The sequence below is a fragment of the Myotis myotis genome, unplaced genomic scaffold, assembly GCF_014108235.1.
Source record: "Myotis myotis isolate mMyoMyo1 unplaced genomic scaffold, mMyoMyo1.p scaffold_m19_p_2, whole genome shotgun sequence".
In the NCBI taxonomy this organism is placed as follows: domain Eukaryota; kingdom Metazoa; phylum Chordata; class Mammalia; order Chiroptera; family Vespertilionidae; genus Myotis; species Myotis myotis.
In genome coordinates, this window is record NW_023416324.1 from 32446674 (window position 1) to 32466707 (window position 20034).

A 20034-nucleotide genomic window follows, 5' to 3' on the forward strand; every position below is an offset into this window, starting at 1 on the left:
TCTGGGGATGCTGGAGGGGCGGACAGGCAGGGGGTGGGGTCACAGCAGCTCCTCGGGACTGTCTCCTCCCCTCTCGGTTTTCTGAGAGCCTCTGAGAGGAGGCTCTGCTGAGTGGAGACAAGAGAAGCAGTTCTAGTCTGAGGTCTTGGGCTGGGTGGGGTCCCTGCACCTCATGTAGATGCCCCCACAGTGCCAGACCCTCAGAGCAGGGGGTCTGGTCCAGGTCCGCAGTCATGGAGGTCAAGTTATTTTCCCGCTGAGGAAATACAGATGTCCATTTCAGATGACATATATGCTTTCCCCTGAGAGGGGCAGGTGACCGACACTTACTGAATGTCTTCAGGACCTTACATCAAAGTACCCTTTATCTTTGTAGGACTTTTCACCACACTGTCCCGTGATTATTTGTCTGGAACCGAAACTGAGGACAGTAGGTCTTGTTTATCCTATCCCCAGCACCCAGCAGTGTCCCAGGCAAACATCAACTCTCATTAAACACGTGTTCAATGAAAGAAGTTAATCCTCATGGCTGTCCTGCAAACCAGATCTTATTGTCTCTGTAGAGGCTCAGGGAGGTAAAGTAATCTGTCTAAAGTCCCAGGAGGCAGGGCTCCAATTGAGGGCTGTAGATTCCATTCCAAAGCCTTGCTCTTCCCACTACTCTACACCTGGGCCAACTGCAGCTTTCAGGTCTCACCGGCTTCCCACATCAGGCCACTCTGGGGGCCCTCAGCTCATCTCTGATCTTCCCAGTCCTTCCCTGGGGCCTGTGAAGAACTCCTCAATTGTGCAGGGGAGTGGTGGGGAGGAGGGGGCATTGCTAGGATTCATCGCACCTCTAGGAGCTCTGAACCTGTCCTTTGCCAGTTGGTGGCCAGAGAAAACTGGGCTGGTTTTTCAACTGTGGTTCTTCTACCTCCCTCCCCACCCAATGACCTGGGCCCAGACTGCATCCACCCAGCAGGGACATGCAGGCAGCACGGGTCTGCCCTGCCAAGCAGCCCTGAAGGCCCTGCACCTGCCCTGAATGCATGGAACAGAACTGGGTGGCATGGATGGGTGGCAGAGGTGCTGTGGTAGGAATAAGACTGACTCCAAAGGGGCAGCTGTGAGGCACAGTGGGCACCTGAGGGTAGGAGCTGTGGAGAGGCAGAGTTCCACCATGTGGCTGATGGCTCCCAACCAAATCAGTTCATGACCTTGGCCTTGCTTAACCTACCTTTCAGACCATGAACCCTTCCAAAGCAGGACCATCTGGGATTCATCTTTGCTCAATGGTTGTTGATTGAGTTGCCTGGTTCAGAGGCAACACTAACTTGGAGGTTGAGCGACCCTACCCCAGGTCACTCCAGTGGGGAGAAACCCCCGTGTAGCACCTGCAGGAGGGGCTGGCACCGTTTCCAGCTGCTCTCACCTCTATAGCCTTGTCTCGCCCTCCTACCTACTCTCCACTGTGTAATCCAGCCAGAAACCACTTGCAGTTCCTGAATAAGCCAGCCTCCCTCACAATCCCAAATCTCTGTTCTGGTTCTCCTGTTGTCTGGGACACCATTTACTTCCTCATTATTTGGAGAAATCCAACTAGTTCCTTATTTGGGGGCCTTCCCCAGCCACCTTCAGCACCTCTGCCCCAGTCACATAAGGAGCCTTCCTTAGACCCTTTCCCAACGAGACAGCCCCAGCACAGCGAGGCTCTCTGCATCTCCGTGGTCTGCTGATGACACTGGGACTCCTGGAGGCAGGAACCAAGCCTGAGCTATTTGATTTCCACAGGGCCTGGGACATTGGAGAGTCCGATGAATGTTCCTATACAAAAACACTGGCCACAGTCAGAGGCATCCCAAATTGGAATGGGCTGCCCTGGGAGGCAACGAGTGAGCTTCTTGTGTCTAGCAGCAGTTCTCAACCTATGGGTCGCAACCCCTGAAAATACATCCTATAAATATCAGATATTTACATTACGATTCATAACCATAGCAAAATTACAGTTATGAAGTAGCAACGAAAATAATTTTATGGTTGGGGGTCACCACAACATGAGGAACTGTATTAAAGGGTCGCGGCATTAGGAAGGTTGAGAACCACTGGTAGGGGAATGTTACTGGAGGCTGCGCGATCATGGCTGTGTAGGAGGCTGTGCTGCATGGACTCTGGACTCCTTACAGGACAAAGGTGCCAGAACTTTACGAATTACCTCCAACCAAACTCAGGGAGCCGCCTGGAACAGCAAGAGAGGGTGTGGCCAGCCTCTGGGTCTTGCTGAACCCCCGGCGGCTGGACTGATTCCACCCATCGATCTTGGCTGAACATTATCGCTGCTTCATTATGACGGACGGGACTGTTCAGATTCCACATGGCATAGGCATGTCCTGTTTCCTCTGTAGTCCTCAGGGCCCCCTTCTATAAGATGGGAATGAGAGGTGGGCTTAGGTGCTCTTTAAAGAGACAATTCCTATTAAAAAAAAAAACCCTAGGAATTTTCTGGTTGGCATCATGAGGCCATATAATTTGGCAAAGTTAACACTAGGAAGGAATGGTGGGCTTTTAAATTAGGCAGGAAGCCTTCCACCCAGCATCTCAAGAGGCTGGCAGCCCCAGAGCCCAGTGCAGCACGTAAAGGAGGTCTAACCGTGAGGGCAGGCAGGAGGCAGCACTGGAGAAGCACGGGGCGGAGTGCCCCTGAGCAGCCAGCCCTGTGCACGGAAAGACAGACAGAACTCCATCTGAAACCCGGTTCTACTATTTCCTGGTTGTGTGGCCTCAGGCAAGATATCTCTGAGCTTTATCTCATTATCTATTTACTGCTAGGGTTGTTTCAGGTATGAAAAGCACCTCCTCTCAGGCCCTAAGCAGGTGTTCAGAGAGGCCAGCCCTGCCCATGAGGAGCAGTTGCCTACCTTTCCCACTTCCATTCCTCTGGCTGGCAAATCCAGCAGCAAACCAGCCGGCCACATGGCGACACCCAAGCCAAGCACCAGCAAGGAGAAAGCCCAGCAAACTCCACAGGTTCTGGCTGCCCAAGCAGGTAGCAAAGGGACAGCCTGAAGTTGTCCCTCAGCAGCTTTGCCCCAGAACAGTGAACTCTAGGGAGAAAGAGGATGGAGGGTCCTGGACTGACTACTCTGAAATCAGCTCCTCAAAAAATCTAGGATGAACTGTAGCTAATTCTGATTCAGTCAACAGGGCGATATGTGCTTCAAAGGGGAAGATGACCCATATGTTTAAGAGGAAAAATCCCAGTTCTCAGTACTCGGTCTTTTCCTGCCTTGGATCCAGATGCAGGAGGTACTGGGCACCGTGGTTTCTGGCCCTGCTCCACACTTGCTGCAGCAGCTGGCAGGCTGCAGGCCTCCGGGGCCTCCCCTCCACAGTGGGGATATGAAAACCTAGCCTGACCGGATGCCTCGCCCATCCTCTCAGCTCTCTCGGAGCCCGGCCTCTGTGAGTGCCCTGCTTACTGGTGAGAATGGACCGAAGGCTGGAGATGGAAGAGGGTGCTGAGATCACAGCCTCAGGAGCAGAGCCCTGGCAAAGAGGAGACAAAGGTACAACTAGTGATGCCTGGACAATGGAGGGGCTCAGAAGGAGGGTCCAGGACTTGAGCTGGGAAGATGGAATTCCACCCAGGAAAAGTGAGTGGGGGGGAAATCTATAAACTACAGACCAGTGAGCTTGAAATCAAGACCAGGTGTAGCTGTAAAATATGATTTCTGAGAAGGGAAACTAGCAATCTCCAGGAGACAAGGAGACACAGGGCTTGACCAAAGATTAGGATATGCCAGGCAACCACATCTACGCTCTTCTGTAGGACGAGCGCTCCTGACGTACCAAGTGCTGCCCACACATTATCTCATGTGTGTCCTCAAGTGACCCGACATCACTAATGTTGGACCCACTGAGCACTATGTCCCAGCCCCTAGGCAGAGGTCTTGACACACATTTGCTCATTTAACCCCCCTAAGAAGCATAACAGTTGGTACAATCATTTACTCTGCTTTCTGGGTGAGGAAACTAAGGCCCAGGAAGGTAAGTAACTTACCCAAGTAACAAGATTAGCTGGTGGAAAAACCAGGGTTCAGAACCCCAGTATTTCTGAGCTCAGGACCCAGGCAGGCATTTGATCACTGTGCTGGCTCTCCTGCCTGCACTGGGTAGGCACGAATTCATCCATTTTGCAGAGGACAGAGCACAGGTTGGGGAGGGTTAAACATTTGCTTGAAGTTGCACAGGTGATGAATGAAAGAGCTGAGATTCAAACCCGAGTAATATCTGTTGCCAAAGCCCTGGTTGTCGCCAGGACAGGGAAAGCCAGCGGGAGGCATTTGGCTGATATTAGCTGCCTTTTCAAAGACACCGTCAGAGACCCGTGCTTACAGAATCCAGCTTAGACCTCAAAGGATTTGAGAGATCAAAGCTGGTATTTTTGTGGACCTTGGGCAGAACGCAAGGCATGAGGGAATAGGGATGACGGAAACCCAGCCCTACAGAGCCAGGACGGATTTGCAGGCCAACAGCCTGTGATCTGGCCAACAGGGACGCTGTCTCTTCTTTTTGCGTTCTCCTCTCGCGAAGGGGGATACTAATTTACACCTGGCCTCACAATAAGGCTATAGGAAGAGTCCAATGAGGTAAAAATGGCAAGGTGCCTTGAAACCGGGAAAGTACTGTGCAGATCTTCTGGTCAGAATCCATCATTTTCACCTGCATTCCCTGACAAAGTGCACACAAAACGCAAGGCCATCATCATGTGTCCCCTCCTCAATCATAATGTCCTGTTGTGTGGGGTGTCCTGTTGGGCACATGCCTGCCTCCCACTGGGCTGTGTGCATCCTGAAGGCAGAGGTTCCATCTCCTCCTCCCCATGTTCCCCACACGGCCCTTCTGAGCCTCAGCTGAATCACACAAAACTGAATTTAACTAAGAGGCACTGCACTCTCAGTGCTAAAAGCTGAGGAGGATAGCTAAGGCTTGTCTTTGACCTTGAAGGACAAGGAATCCAGCTGAGACGAAACTGAGAGGCCCAGGAGTTCACTCCTGCATATGCACCAGAGTCACCCTTCCAACAGGCTCTCCACTGTTCTGCTTCCCCTCACTCCCTTAGAATCTGGGGAGCCTGCCAAGCCCCAGTTTAATAAACACTACTTAACCCCGAGCTGGGGAATGTTTTAAAGGGATTGTCTTACTCATGTCTATATTCCTGCAGCTAACACAGTCCTGGCACAACGCATACCCTCAATAAATGTTTGCTGAATGAATGAATGAAGAAATGGGTCTATACACAAATGAAGCTGTACTTTATAATTAGAGTATCTTCATGCTTCTTGCATCCTCAGCATTTACTTCGTCGGGAGAGAGGGAGCAGGAAGGGAAGAAAAGGAAGAAGGGACTGACACAGCATATGCTGGTCCCCGGGCTCTACAGCAGTCTCCCCTTATTTACAGGGACACATTCCAAGACCCTCCGTGGATGCCTGAAACTGCAGATAGAACCAAACCCTACGTGTACTATGTTTTTCCCTATATATACATACCTTTTCTCTTAGAGGAAGCACTCTATGGCTTTTCTTGGGCATATCTGAATTGCCAGCATCACTGCTCTTACACTTTGGGGCTGTTATTAAGTAAAATGAGGGTCACTAACACAGCACTGCAATACCGCAGTCATCTGATAACCGAGACGGCTACTAAGTACTAACAGGCTGGCAGTGCGCACAGCATGCATAGTCTGGACAAAGGGATGATTCATGTCCTGGGTGGGACAGAACAGGATGGAGTGAGATTTCATTAGGCTACTCAGAATGGCGCACAATTTAAAGTTATGAATTGTTTATTTCTGGAATTTTCCATTTAATATTTTTGAACCTCAGTTGACCACAGGTAAGAAAGCAAAACTGTGAATAGGGGTGGGGGGGCTGCTGTATTCTTTATACATGCTTCCTAATTTAATTTTTACCGTCACAAAGGTCCTGAGAGCAGGGCAGGAGATGAGGTTCCTTCCATCAGAGATGGCTGCTTTCCATGCTAAGATCATAGAGAAGGAGAGAGATACCCTTTGGGGTGGGGAGTAGTGCCGAGGGGTCACCTCCATGTCAGTGACAATGGTGCCCCATGAACTAAAGAAGGCCATGTGGGGTGAGGGCCCTGAGAGAGAGGACACAGGACCAAGTGTCAGGAGGCCTCTGAAAATGGGCCCATGACACTTCCTGGCCTGTTTCCTCATCAGCAACATGAGGGCGACAGCCTACATGCTCTCAAAGGTCCCTCACACTCCATGCCTCCCTATTCCAGAGAATCATTTCCTGTGAGATCTGTTTTGTGTTTATTTGTGAGATGAAGGAAAGAATGAATAAACGCATAAACGAAGAGGTGAGCCATCCAGTGACATCTCTAAAACATCTCATACCTTCTTGCTGCTGTTCCAACCCTCTGCCCCCAACCTCCACCAGGTACTCCTGGCTTCTAGGAACCTGCTCCCACTCTGAAGTCCCTGTTAGGCTCAAGGAGGCCAGGCTCCTGCTCACTGCCCCTCGCACCCACCGCCTGAAGGCCCCAATGCCTAGGAGAGTAAGCAGTGATTCTTCCTGGCAGGGAGCCTTCCGTTTAAAACTGAACATCTCCTATCCTGCTGGCCTCCCTCATCTTGGAATCTGCCTGCTACAGTGTGAATGATTCAGCCCTCAGGGTGGACAAAGGCCCTCGAGCCTGGCCCATGGGCAAGATGGACATGTAAAAAACACAAGCACAGGCCTGCAAGAACAGTGCTCACGAAGGCCCAGGGGACCAAGGATGGTACAGCCCAGATCACACATCAACCCCAGGCCAGGGTGTGCTGCTTAGAGGGCGTGTCAAGCTGAGAATCAGAGAGGGTCTCTGGGCACTTTCTGGCTGTTCTTTGCCTTATTCTAGGTTTCTGGCTGTTATGTATGGACCAGGAGCTATTACAATGGGGTGTTTCTTTCCAAACTCATCAAAAAATAGATCTACTTCAAATGCTAGCCCCTCTCCTAGAATTTTAATTATATGCTTACATCACCACCCCCTACCCAACTTCCAATGTCTTAGCCTTCTTTTTATATCCCCAAGTTCCTAGGCTCAGAACGAATAAATTGAGTCATTGAATGAACAAATGAACATGCATATATACAACCCCTTTTGTCTTCTATAATAGAAGACCCAGGGAGGCAGAGAAGTTAGTTAACCCGTCCAAGGTCATACAGCCAATTACTGGTTGGGGAAGCCAGAGTTAAAAAACAAGCTAAGCTCTGTCTTAGCCCCTCCACTAAACGGTGTGGAAAAGGAGCGAACAGTAATTGAGCATTGACACAATGCCAGGCCCTATGCAGTGGCTCACAAGGCTGTGAGAAAGATATTATTCCCATTTTACAGGTGAGAACATCAAGGCTCAGAGTGATGTTCTCTGCCAAGACTGCTCCTCACTCTTCCCACCTACTCATTCCTATCTTCCTTCAGGCTCCAGCTCAAAAGCCATTTCCTTCAGGAGGCATTTCTTCCCTGAACCCCCAAATTCGGTGGGTGCCCTCCCTGCTTCCCCACAGGTCTGTGTGTTTCTGTCCCTGTGGTGGCATGCATGCCCTGTGCTGCCACTGATTGTGTCAGTGACACTTTGAGTTTCTCTAGCTGGGCAAGGGCTGTAGCTTCAATAAATCAAAATGTTAACACCGGGCAAAAAGCCTGGCACACAGCAGGAGGCCAGTAAATATTTGTGGAAGAAAAGAGAAAAGCAGGGAAGGAAGCAAAGAAGAAAAGGAAGGAGAAAGAAAAGAAGGTTCCCAAAGCCATAGAATCGGGAAGTGAGGATGCTGGCGGCTGAATCAAGCCTGGTTCTAGAGACTAGACTAGACTAGACGCATGAAAGCAACCACCTTCCCCTACGATAGAGACCTTGAATTATATCTTGTGGATCTATCTTAGAACTTGGCGCAGTCCCCACCTGCCATGAACAAGTGCTAGTAAATGGCTTCACACTTTCAGAGGTCAGGATAGTGGGAGTGATTTTCTGAGGTGCCCGTGGAGCTCACAACAGCGGTACTGCCAATGGTGGGTACTCCACATGCTTATTGTTTGAGCTGATTTCTATTCAGTCCGTCCCACTGTGATGAGGACCGTGACTAGGATCAGGGAAGAGCCAGCTGTTGGCTGTCACCATGGCATTGGAGGCCTGTGGGGTGGATGAGCCTGGAAAGATTCGGCACAAAACTACTCTTGGGGTCAAGTTTGTCTACATGTTTTAAGATGAGAGAGGCACACGCTGATGAACAATGCAGAGCATCATATTGCCTCAGAGGCTTAGGGGTGGGTTCTGGGGTTTAAGTTCAGTTCACACGCCTGCTAAACAGGCAGTTTCCATGGGAGTCGGGCAAACATGGTGGGGAGTTTGTGTTACTGTGACTTTTCCCCAAGACGTTTACAACAGGCATAGCGTACAGTGCGATGAAAAGAAAGTTACTCATCTGAAGGCCTGACACTCTTTTTTCTCTGAAAATTACAGTTAGTCCTCATCCCCTACCCCAAGCCAACACAGCTTTCACAAATGTTTAGTTAGGGTTTCTCTTTGAGATTTTATTTTGACAAAAAAATTTTAGTAACCTTCTAAGCTACCTATGAATTGTAACTTAGCGTCACTGTGTACCTCGTCTGAGGTCTGGAAGGATGACCACGGCCAAGGCAGAGTCAGGAGTGAGGAAGTTGCCAGCCTAGGAATTGAGAGATGAGGTTTGAGACAAGCTCAGCCCCTGCCCCTGCCCCTGCCTCTCTATACAACTCTGGGCGAGTCCCAAACTCTGGTTCCTTCCCTGTGACAGGAAGACTCCCTGGGCCATCCTGAAAATCCACTGAGAAATGATTGCCTTACGGACACAGTATAAGAAGTAGGGGCATCTATCAATACAAGGAAGGCAGTGAGAGCACATGTATCTAACATCAAAGAGGAATGAGGCTCCACGTAGGAATCTGTGATCTGGACCATGGGAACCTCCTTCTTGAACATCAGATGGCCCTTGACTTTAAACTCTGGGACAGGCTAATGTCAACACTGGCTGCCCCCTTTCTGAGCGAGGCACACCGACCCAGGGCTATTCGTGGCTGGCTGCAGGGCTGTGGGGGCCATGGGCTTGCGTGACACTGATTCCTCAATGCTGACTGGCTTCTATCCTTTATAACCCTGGACTCTTGTGTTCTGAGTGTTTCTGTCTCGCCACCACGGTAAGCAGTCATCTCTCCCTGCTGTCAAGCCTGATGTCTTTCATTCCCCTTATTCCTGCTTTGAAACCTTGTTCGATAAGAAAGCCTAAAACCTCAGTTTGTTAAAATCGGTGCAGTATGAGCCTGAGTCCTGCGAGCGAAGCAGAGGAGCTCCACACATCTGTGGGCTAATCTCCTAAGGCCACGCACTCTGCTCAAAGCTCTTCAGTGCCTCTCATTCCCACCAAGACGCGTCCAGACACCCCAGGCTGGTGCTGCTTCCAAAGCCCGCAGTTACTGGCCCTCAGACCCCACCTGCAGTCGAGCTTCCTGCATGCTCAGGTGTTTCTCCAGACTCCGGCTGCCGCTCGGCCTCCTCCTGTGCCTTAAACACCCGCACCGCCAAGGCCCTGGTCAAGGCCTGCCTCCTCCCTGCAGGCCCCCTCGGCTACAATAACCCCTCTCCATCCTTTCACCTCTCCTACCGCTTCATCTACATCGCTGCCCTGGCATGTACCGCTTTCTCACTTACAGGAATGGCATTTTTAGGATCGCCTCTCGTTCTCCTCACTACCTAAAGCCTCCTGAGAGGTTCCTATGAGCCCTGGCACTGCCTCTGGCTGAGGGAGCGCATGCCACGAGTGGCTAGTGGCAAACGTTCTGTCCACTTGTTCTCTGAGCTGCACGTCTCGTGTCCCCACTGAGCTCTAGGTGCTCGGCTGCTGCGATTATAAGCTCCTGTCAGCTTTGCTGCGGGCGGGGGCAGCTCTTCCTTGGGCTGACTGCTGAGCTGTCTCTGCCCTTCCCTGGCCTCGGGGCACTTGGCCCGCCTCCCCTGTGCCCTCCTGGATGTGGAGCTGCACCAAGCACCCGCCTGTGTGCAGGGCGGGCGGCCACTCACCGCTGCCGAGCCTCAGGAGCAGCACGTCCTGGAGCCTGCGGTTGAGGTCGCGTAGCTCCTTCATCTCGGATACGAGCGCCCCGTACTCCTTGAGCTTCTTGGCCTGCTGCACCAGCTGCCTGCGAGTCCGCTCCAGCTCCTGCTGCACGTGGCGCATCTCCTCCTGCTGCTGCTGGTAGTTGCGCAGCAGCTCCTCATACAGAGCCCGGGGCACGGCGGCGTCCTCCAGGCTGTCCATGTCCTCCGTGCCCGGCGAGGCCTCCACGAAGACCTCCTCTGGGCATGTGCTGTGGCCCAGGCTCAGGCCGTTCTGCTTCTCCAGCCGGGCCACCACGGCCTCAATGCTCTTGTGTGCCACGTCGCTTGGCTTCCGCCCCTCGGGTCTCTGTAGGACAACGAGAATCAGTTCAGGCAAGGGCAGCTGGGACTTTTCTTGGACTGCAGCTCAATATTTCCCCAGACAATCCTAGAATCACAGAACCACAGAACATCAGTGCTTGGAGAAACCCATGCAGACATGCAGTCAAAGCCCTTCCTTTTACAAATGGGGAAACAGAGGCGCAGAGTGGGAGGGTCTTGCCCAAAGTCTCAAGGGCAGGTGGGGGCAGAACCAGGACTCGGTCTCCCAGGCCAGCACTTTTCCCTTCCATCACTCTGCCTCTAGGACGCGTATTATACCATGACCACCATCCCTAACTCCCAGCCCCCGCCCCACCCATAGGGCCTAGGCAGTGACTGCTCACAAGGGGTTTCAATGTGTATTTATGGGGAGTCAGGGAGAAATCAGGGCAAGCCAAGTCCCCCAGGGCAGTCACCACTCAAATCTCTTCAACAACAACATAAAAGTGGAAAAGGGGCATTCCATCAAGTAACCTTTTCCTTAAGAACGCTTTAATTGGGGAGGATGCTAAGAATGTCATCTACTCTCATCTAGGGCGGCAACCTGCCTTAGTTTCCCCATTCTCCACTCCTACCCAGACTGGCACTTGGCAGGGGCATGATAAATGTTTACTTAACTGAAAAGTTCAAAGAACGCTAGCGCTGAAAGGTTCTTCTGTTCAATCCCTCATTTTACAGGTAAGAAAACGAAGGCCGGGAGGGGAAGGTTAGTCTCAGGGTCATGAGTGAGCTACAGATGAAACCAGACCAGGATTCGGAGCCCAATTTCCAGCCTGAGCCTTTCCCTGTGTCTACCAGCCCCGCCCTGGACTCTGGCTAAGCTGAAGCTCCACAAGACAGTGGACACATCGGGGATGGTTCATGGAGAAGAGAATCATCCAGGACATGCAGGGCTCCAGCTGCTGGAGGAAGTTCCTGCTTGAGGATGCAGCTTCCACCGAGGGGAGTGGGAGGGACAGGACCAAGGAACTCTCCACCCAGGGTGGGGGCATTTTATCTGCTGGGATAAGATGCTGCTGGTCTAGATGAACTTATTAGCTAAAATTCCGATGACCGTTTTAGATATCTGTCTGAATCACGGCACCGTGAGACCAAGGGCAGTGACGACATCTGGCTGATCTCCATGACCCCAGGGCCAGGCCCAGAGCCAGGGAGCAATGAAAGGATAGTCTGAACTAAGCTGCATCTTTGGATTACACCTTTGGAATGCCCTGGACCTTGTGTCCACAATCAGACCATGGTCAATGCAGAAGGCATCTCTCTTTCTCTTCCCCTGTGGTACCCATCGCACAGAAAAAACACTTGGTTTGTTGAACAGGGTTTTCATTAGGTTTACAAGTGAAGGCTGGAGGAGACCAACTGGGGTGCACACCAAAGGAAATGCAACCTCATGCAAAAGCTCTCTTCCAACCCATGAATCCCCTTCTGTGAACCTGGCTCACCCTGTTCGGAGGGAGTCCACCCCTCGCTGTTTGGGGCAATCGGATAGTGACCCGCTGGGAACTGCTGCCCAGGAACTGTGTGCTCAGTGCCCCGGGCCCAGCAGGGACCCCTCCAGAGCTGTGGGCCAGAGGCACGCACCCTCCAAACCCTTGGCAGCGGTGACACTGCGTAGGTGGTGCAAACAGGACCAGCGTGGTGGCACAGCCTGAGTCAGGGCTCCCCAGGAGGCTGGCAGCAACCCTCTCCTAACCTGGGACGCCAGGGGACATCTAGTGGGGAGAGGAGGCCAGGCTAGAACTCTTCAGCTGTCAGAACTCTGAGAATGCTCCCACGTACTTCCAAATAAGGGAAAGATTTTGTTACCTTGATGTGTCTAAGCTGTAAATCTTCTTCCCCGTAATCTTTAACCTCCCCATCTTCTTCTATGTGATTGAGAGAGAGTTTGGGGATTTTTATTTTCTTCTGCATCACACTGTTTTCAAGGTCAGATTTGTCTTCTAAAATGCATATCAAGAGAACAAGATTCATTATGGGTCCAAATGAGTCTAAGCGATGCCCATATGCTTAAAAGCTAGAGAACCACGGAGGCCAGACCAGTTAAACAAGAGACGCAAACAAGCTCACGGCCTGTTCCCTCCCACATGCGGGGCCCTGAGAGCAGCAGTCACATCTAACTCCGGGATGGGGGTATTTACTAAAGGTGCGCTGGACAAAGCATTGAAATGGTACCCAATGAATTTGCTTAGGGTTTTCTCTAAGTACATCGTACAGGGTGGCCTTTTATGGAAGTCTAGAATCTGGCAACTGGAGTGGCCCTTACATTGTTCTCTGGTCTAAACATAACTAGCACACGAATCCCTCAACAACGGAGATCTTTCTAAGCCAAGTGACTTCCCAGAAAAAAATGGTGGGTTCCTGCCAGCTCGGGTGCCAACAGGCATGAAAGGGATGACAGCTCTTATGGAGGCAAAGCTGAGCTGGAAGGACAGGGGCCTCCCAGACAGCAGACAGGCTGAGGTAAGACAGATACAGAAAGAGCAACAAGTGACGTTTCCCGCTGTCTTATTGGTGTCAGGTCACAGCTGACAGAGTTTGAGGGACCTGAGCGACCAACTGGTCCAACCCTCTCATTTTCCAGATGAAGATGGGGGGGTCGTGGAGGAGTCAGGCCTCTGGCGTCTCGCCCAGTACCCAGGCGTAGTAACCACACACACTGAGGTGCGCTACAAACTGTAAAGTGCTGCACGACTCCAAAAGGATATCTTTTTCTTCCCACTTCCTCACATCAACTTCAAATAATCTAAAGGAATTGTTTTTCTCCTGCTTGGATTTCAAACTTTATTTCCCAGGTCTTTCTCACAGTGGATGTCAAGAGTTCAAAGAGGAAGTCCCAGAGGCAGGAACCTGGACATGCTCAGAACCGGCCCCTAGAGGTAAGAACACTGGGGTCTTGTTTCCTGGGACTGGCTGGGACCCTGGGGACCACTGTGTCTTTCCCTCCTCCAATGTCCCCACTGCTGTGTCCTCAGTGCAGTTCCAGGCACATCGCCCGTTACTGGAGGTGGCACATGGCCAGGCGGCTGATTAAATCCAGCCTTCGAGGGTCTGTGTGAGTGTGAGTGTGTGGGCATGTGATTGTGCTAAACACGCTCTTACACTCTCCCAAGCCAGGCTCCTCTCCTCACAGCTTGTTAGTAAAGCTGAGAAGGAAGCTTATAAGCTGGTAACTATTCCAGAATATAGTCAAATGCCAAATCTTCCCAAATGATCGTAGGAATGGAAGCCTGGCTGGTCAGAGGCAGGACTCTGGTCTGAGAGAGACCACCATGGGAACCTCTGCTCTATGACAGGTGAGGAGGAAGGGCCAGGCCTTAGCCTAGTGAGCTCAGGAGTCTCCTCTGTCCCGAGACGGGGGGTAACAGCAGTAATTCACATAACTCACTGCACAATGCCTGGCACACAGTAGGCACTCAATGAATGGCATGTTAAAATTGCTATTATCAACATGCTAGGAATTGTTTTATTTTTTTGAGCAAAGACACAATTTAAAAAACATAGGAATGACTTAAGACAGGAACAGAGTATAAGGGAACTGCCCAAGAAAAAAGCGGTGGTCTTTGTTAACCCCTCCTCCTGATCAGAGTAGCAAAACACCTTTCCACTACCTGGAGGAACCAGGCTCTGTCTTCACAAACAAAGCCTGTTCTCCTCTTTGTGCCCATGAAATATACCCAATGAGTTAGGCATGAACAGCCCATTGGAGATGTGGTCTTTCTAAGAGTCACAGCCTCCTTCCGATAAATTATCATGACTCTTAAGCCAATAAGCTGCTAAAATGTGAAACCTAAAGAAAATACTCCCAGGGAAGTTATCCTGAAATGGGATGGATGGCGTTTTCACGTGGGGGAAAAATACAACAAAAACAGAGAGAGAGAAGGGGGGGGAGAGAGAGAGAGAGAGAGAGAGAGAGAGAGAGAGAGAGAGAGAGAGAGAGAGAGAGAGAGAAAGAAGAAGAAAGAAAGAAAGAAGAAAGAAGAAGAAGAGAAGGAGGAGGAGGAGGAGGAGGAGGAGGAGGAGGAGGAAGAGGGAGGGGAAGGGAAGGGAAGGGAAGGGAAGGGATGAGAGGAAAGTGTTAGGATTTCCGAATGTGTTGGGGCCAAGCTCCGGGCAACTTTTCAGTTTGACACGTTCAAGGGCAGATTCTGAGATGCAGCCACCACACTAGAGATGACAAGAAGCCATGCTGTCCCTGGGCTGAAACTCTGTAGCTCAGGATCAGGTTGATGTGGAAAGAAGCAATCAATCAGAATCACAGACTAACATTTAAACTGAGAACGATGCACACAAATCATCGCCTTCGACCCTTTCAGAATGCAGAGGAGGAAACCGAGGTTGCAGAGGGTGAGGTCCCCGAACCCATCCTGCAGAGGTCAGGCCCAGGGCTCCGGCAGCAGCGGGGCAGGCAGGGTCCCCATTCAGAAGAGCTCAGCGTTGTGCAAGGTCACAAAAGCGAATGCCATCGCCTGAACAGAGTCAGAACCAAGGCTGTATAACCAGGCCCAGAGCTTCTCCTCCTGTGTCTGAGCTTAACAGTTGCTGAGAATTTACACTGCAGATATCTAGCATGGCCCTGGGGGACACACAGACTAAGCATCCAGTTGGGGGACACAAGATAAAAACCCATGAAAAAGATAAGGGTGATGAGTTGCCACAGGAACTTAACTCTTGTTTATGCCAGTCAGCCTGTGGTAAAATTGGTATCGGTATAGCCTGTTTTGCAGCAGTTCCAAGAACCCATCAAGGACACTAAGTGAGGACTTACTGTATACATCTTCTCTGTAGCCTGTTTTCTTACTATGTTGCAACGATCTGCTTTGAGATGTACCTTCTCCACTGGATTGTGAGTAGCCTCAGGGCAGGGCCCATTTCCTAGGCTTGGACCTTCAACAGGGACTCAGCAAACAGAAATGTTTAATGGAAGAATAATAAAAAGGAGGCTGCGACTATAATCATATGAAAAGATGCTCAAAATAATCAGTCCTTAGGGAAATGTAAATCAAAAGTGAAATGAGCCGAAACCGGTTTGGCTCAGTGGATAGAGCGTCGGCCTGCGGACTGAGGGGTCCCGGGTTCGATTCCGGTCAGGGGCATGTGCCTGGGTTGCGGGCACATCTTCAGTGGGAGATGTGCAGGAGGCGGCTGATTGATGTTTCTCTCTCATCGATGTTTCTAACTCTCTATCTCTCTCCCTTCCTCTCTGTAAAAAATCAATAAAATATATTAAAAAAAAAAAAAAAGTGAAATGAGATACCACTTTCACACTCGCTAGGATGGCTATAATCAAAAAAGGAAAGAAAAATAGCAAGTGCTGGGAGAAGTGGAGACACTGGAACTCCTGCTCGCTGCTGTGGGACTGAAAATGGGGCCGCCACTGTGGAAAACAGCTGGCAGTTCTGCATTAAATAGTGCGGATGGTCGCAGAACACGGTGAATATGCTCAGAACCACTGAAGTGTATAGTCTTTAAACCGGTGAATTTTATGTTACATGAATGATACTTTAATTTAAAAACAGGCTACCACTGGTGAAATGCCTACCACCCATCAGATGCCACCATAAGGCTCTTTACATGCTACTGCACCTCACATTAACCCTGCCATTAAGTAGTATGAGCCACAGTTTTGCTTTTTTTTTTTTTCCCCTTAAAGAAGAAATGAGATTCAAAGAAGGCCTTTAGGCCAACCAGATGGTAAGATGCAGAGCCAGGATTTGACCCAGGTCTCACAGCCTTCCCAGCCTAAGCGCTATTCTGCCTAAACACATGCTTGGAATGTGGTAGAGCCAGAATAAATGCAGAGTGAATGAATAAAGGCTACAGATAAGGCCATGCAAATCCCCCAGCCTGAAGTTCAAAGCAGAAGACCCCTTTTTCCTGCTCTCCTACCAGACTGTTCTCTGGGAGTCCCCAGAGAGCAGTCACCACCCCCACAGCACAGCAGAAACAGGCTGTAGCCTCGGGCTTGAGTAGGTTCTCTGAAATGGTAGGCTGAGCGGTGCAGGGAGGTCTGAAGAGACAGGAGTAAGTTCCAGGAAGGAGCAGAAGCACACGTCTGACTGGCTCCTGGCTGCCTCCTACTTGGCCAAGGGATCTTGAGGCTCCTCAGAGACTAACTAGCTCCTGGCTCCACCCTAACGCTCCTCCTCTCCTCCTGGACCCGTGCAGACTGGAGGAGGACTCGGGAAGCCCTGGGACCACACTCATCCTTTTCTGCGGGGCCAGAGCACACTTGCTGAGCCCCTGTTCTGGGCTGAGCACGATATTAGAGACTCTTGTCATCCAGTCCCCGACAGCCAGGAGGTTCCAAGAACCTCAGCCAGAGTGCAAGGTGTGACTTGCTGAGGGACACTGGCTCCCATGGGGCACCCCTCTAGCCAGCAGGCCTTCCTAACTCTAATCCTGGGTTGAAGGCGGTGCCTCACATCCACATCTAGTCCACAGAGGTGACTGCTCATTCAGTATCGTCATAAAAGGTGAAGAAATGATTGGAAGAGAGAAGACCAGGATCTAAGAAAAGCAGTCCAGTCTCGTGAATCAGGTGGCTCTGGTTTGGGATTCTGGCTCTGCTACCTACTAACTGTGGGAACATGGGCAAGCTGCTTAACCTGCCAGTGTCTCAGTTTCATTATCTGTAAAGTGGGGGTAACTGACTGTTTTCTGGAAGATCGTGCATGTAAAACACCAAGCACAGTGCCCGTCTTGTCATAGGTGTTCAATTAATAGCAGCTGCTAGGCTGCCCTTGTGGGTTACGTGCTTGGCTTTTATCCCACGGCAAACAGAACTGCTGAGGGGTCCCAGCACACTGAGACATGATGAAAGAGATGTATTAGGAAGATTAATGTGGCAGTGGCAAGCAAGATGGATGAGATGTTAGGAGGAGACTGAACATAGAGTGACAAGAAGCTATAACTCTTAGCTGGTCACATTAATGAAGGTGAATGATGGTGTGGATCACCTAAGACAGCAAGTAACTTCATGTAGCATTTTAATGTGGGTTTGGAGGATGCTTCTGGCTTTGAATTCCAGGAAACCACACAAGAAACTAGCAGTTGACTCAAAGGATGAGGAAAACTCTCTAGTCAACCTTTGCAGTTGCTCCAAGCTTAAGACCAAATAATGTTTCACTGTGAACATAAATAAATGGGTAGCCTCTGAAGAGACAATCTTCACTGGTTCTGACTTTCTGATTCTTTTGTTTCCAGGGTGAAGAAAACCACCAAGGATTTGGGCATTAACTATCTCCTCCTCCTTTCCAGCTATTAGGCAGTCAGCTAATTGCATTCATCCATCCAACAAATATTGAGTATCCACATACTATGTGCCCAGGCTCTGTGCCAAATTTTTACTAACATCACTATACTGAATCCCCATAATAATTCTATTGAAGAAGAAATTGAATCTCAAAAAGTGAGGTGGCACCCTAGCCGGTTTGCTCAGTAGTTAGAGCGTCGGCCTGAGGACTGAAGGGCTGCCGGTTTGATTCCAATCAAGGGTGCATACCTCAGTTGCAGGCTCAATCCCTGGCCCCAGTCAGGGCACGTGCAGGAAGCAATCAATTGATGTGTCTCTCGCACATCAACGTTTCTCTCTCTCTCTGCCTTTCCCCCTCCCTTTCACTCTAAAAAAATAATAATAATTGAAAAAATATCCTCAGGTGAGGATTAATAACAAAAAAGTGAGATGGCTCATCTAAGACAATAGCAGAGCCAGAATGTCACATCACATCTGCATTACATCAGGCCCTGTCCTTATCTAATTATCCTATAGTAACAAGAGAAAAATCACCAAGTTGCTGTAACTTCAACTGAAGTAAAGGCTTATGTGTCAATATAACTTCTGAAGTGCCCACCTTTCTCCTAAGACCTCGCCTATATTCTAGGAGATTGCTTTGATATATTTCCAAATTGAACTAAGCACTATACCAGTATGATTTGATGCCAAACTCCTGAGCTATACAGGCTGATCAAGGCCACCAAACTCTACATAAACCTCAAATAGAGTCCCTACTCAAGGCCACGAAACATGGTAAAAGCTGCTCTTCAAAAATGTAGAAGAACTTGGTATTTTTTATCAATCTGAGAGGGACAAACATCCCACTAAACTGGGGTGATGGGGGCGGAGACATGGTAATAAGCGAATAGTGTTTTAGAAAACAGGCAGGTGAACAGGAAACCCAGGGCGAGTCTGTTTCCAAAAGTGAAGTCCGCCCTGGAGAATGTGCTGTGTGCAGTTAAAACGGAAGATGCGCGGTCCTGACTCCCATTTTACATATAATCGTGCTGGATAATTAAAAGAATCCAACGTCGGGGAGTTTAATTTGGTGTGGGTTTGTTAGTTAGGAGGAAATTCTGAAAGGCTAAACATAAAATGTTTTATAAAGGTTTGGTCTTGTTTTAAAAATATCTACATGCGAGCTTAAAGTTTTTCATCTGTTCAAAAATCCTGTGAAGTCTTATGTTTGCATTAAAAACAGACAAGCCACAGAGAAGACACGCACACTGCATTCTCTGACCTATGATGCTTGTTTTTATAAAACCCAAGGCAGACAAAGTCTTCCAGTTTCCAGGACGGTATCTAGCCAAACGAAGAGTTCCCTGATGCGGTATAGTAGAAAGGAACCAGGAGACACTAGTTCCAGGCCTGGCTCTAACTCTGGATGGCCCATCATTTCTTCTCTGTTTTCTTTTCTGTAAGACATAAGGACTAGGGTAGAACCTCAACAGGCCTTTCTAGCTGTGGGCCGCTAGCCAGCCACAGGGGCTTCTGGGTCTCTATCTTCTATGCAGTAAGGGCAAGAGCAAATGATCGAATCCCTCCCAGTGGGCCCACCTGAAGAAGAAATGTCCTGCCGAGGCCATGCAGAAAGGAAAGAAGGAAATGCTAACCAGATTTCAGCAGGCCACCTTGCTGTCACTGCCCCTGCCTCACTGACCTGGGCACAGGGCTGGGGCACAGACAAGCCTAGGGACCTTACCCTACTGGCTCCCTAGTAGGGAGTCACTTTTTCTAGCTACCATCATGTGCTTCACCAGGCTGTTGCCATGGTAATAAGTAGCACCAGCATAGAGGCACAGAGGGCAAAACATGGGGGGAGATGGTAAGCCTTCAATGGAAACACACAAAAGCTCAATTTTAAACTAGTCTATTCCTTACATGTGCCTGTCCTGCCAGGTAACTCCTTTTCACAAAGACCATGCCTTGTTGCCCACAACTAGGCAAGCTGTTCTCTCAGGACCTCTTAGCCATTTCGTCCTTAACAGCTTCCTCTGTTTAATGAATACCTACTATGTGCCAGGCACTTTTCCATGTTACCTTGCTAAATAACATAGTGGGCAAGGTGATTACTATCCCCATGTTACAGATGAGCACGTGGAACTCAGAGAAGGGAAGTAATTTCCTTTAAGGACACACAGCTTATATGTAGCAAAGTCCTGATTTGAACCCAGACTGTCTGACTTCAAAGCCTATCTTATTTTGGCTAACACTTCCTCTTTGATACTCAAGCAAGTGACCTAGAGGTCATATAGTCAAAT

General features: G+C 49.9%; 1 protein-coding gene across 3 annotated transcripts in view; it reads right to left on the bottom strand.

Annotated features, from left to right (window-relative positions):
• BEND5 (BEN domain containing 5) overlaps nt 1-20034 on the bottom strand; it is a 211546-nt gene that overhangs the window by 183322 nt on the left and 8190 nt on the right. For all 3 annotated transcript variants that reach the window (XM_036351597.1, XM_036351596.1, XM_036351598.1), the window contains exons 2-3: nt 12307-12440; nt 10102-10486 (exon numbers count right to left, since the gene is read on the bottom strand). In XM_036351597.1, coding sequence (XP_036207490.1) covers nt 10102-10486; nt 12307-12440 — 519 coding nt within the window. The remainder of the gene's footprint in view (nt 1-10101; nt 10487-12306; nt 12441-20034) is intronic.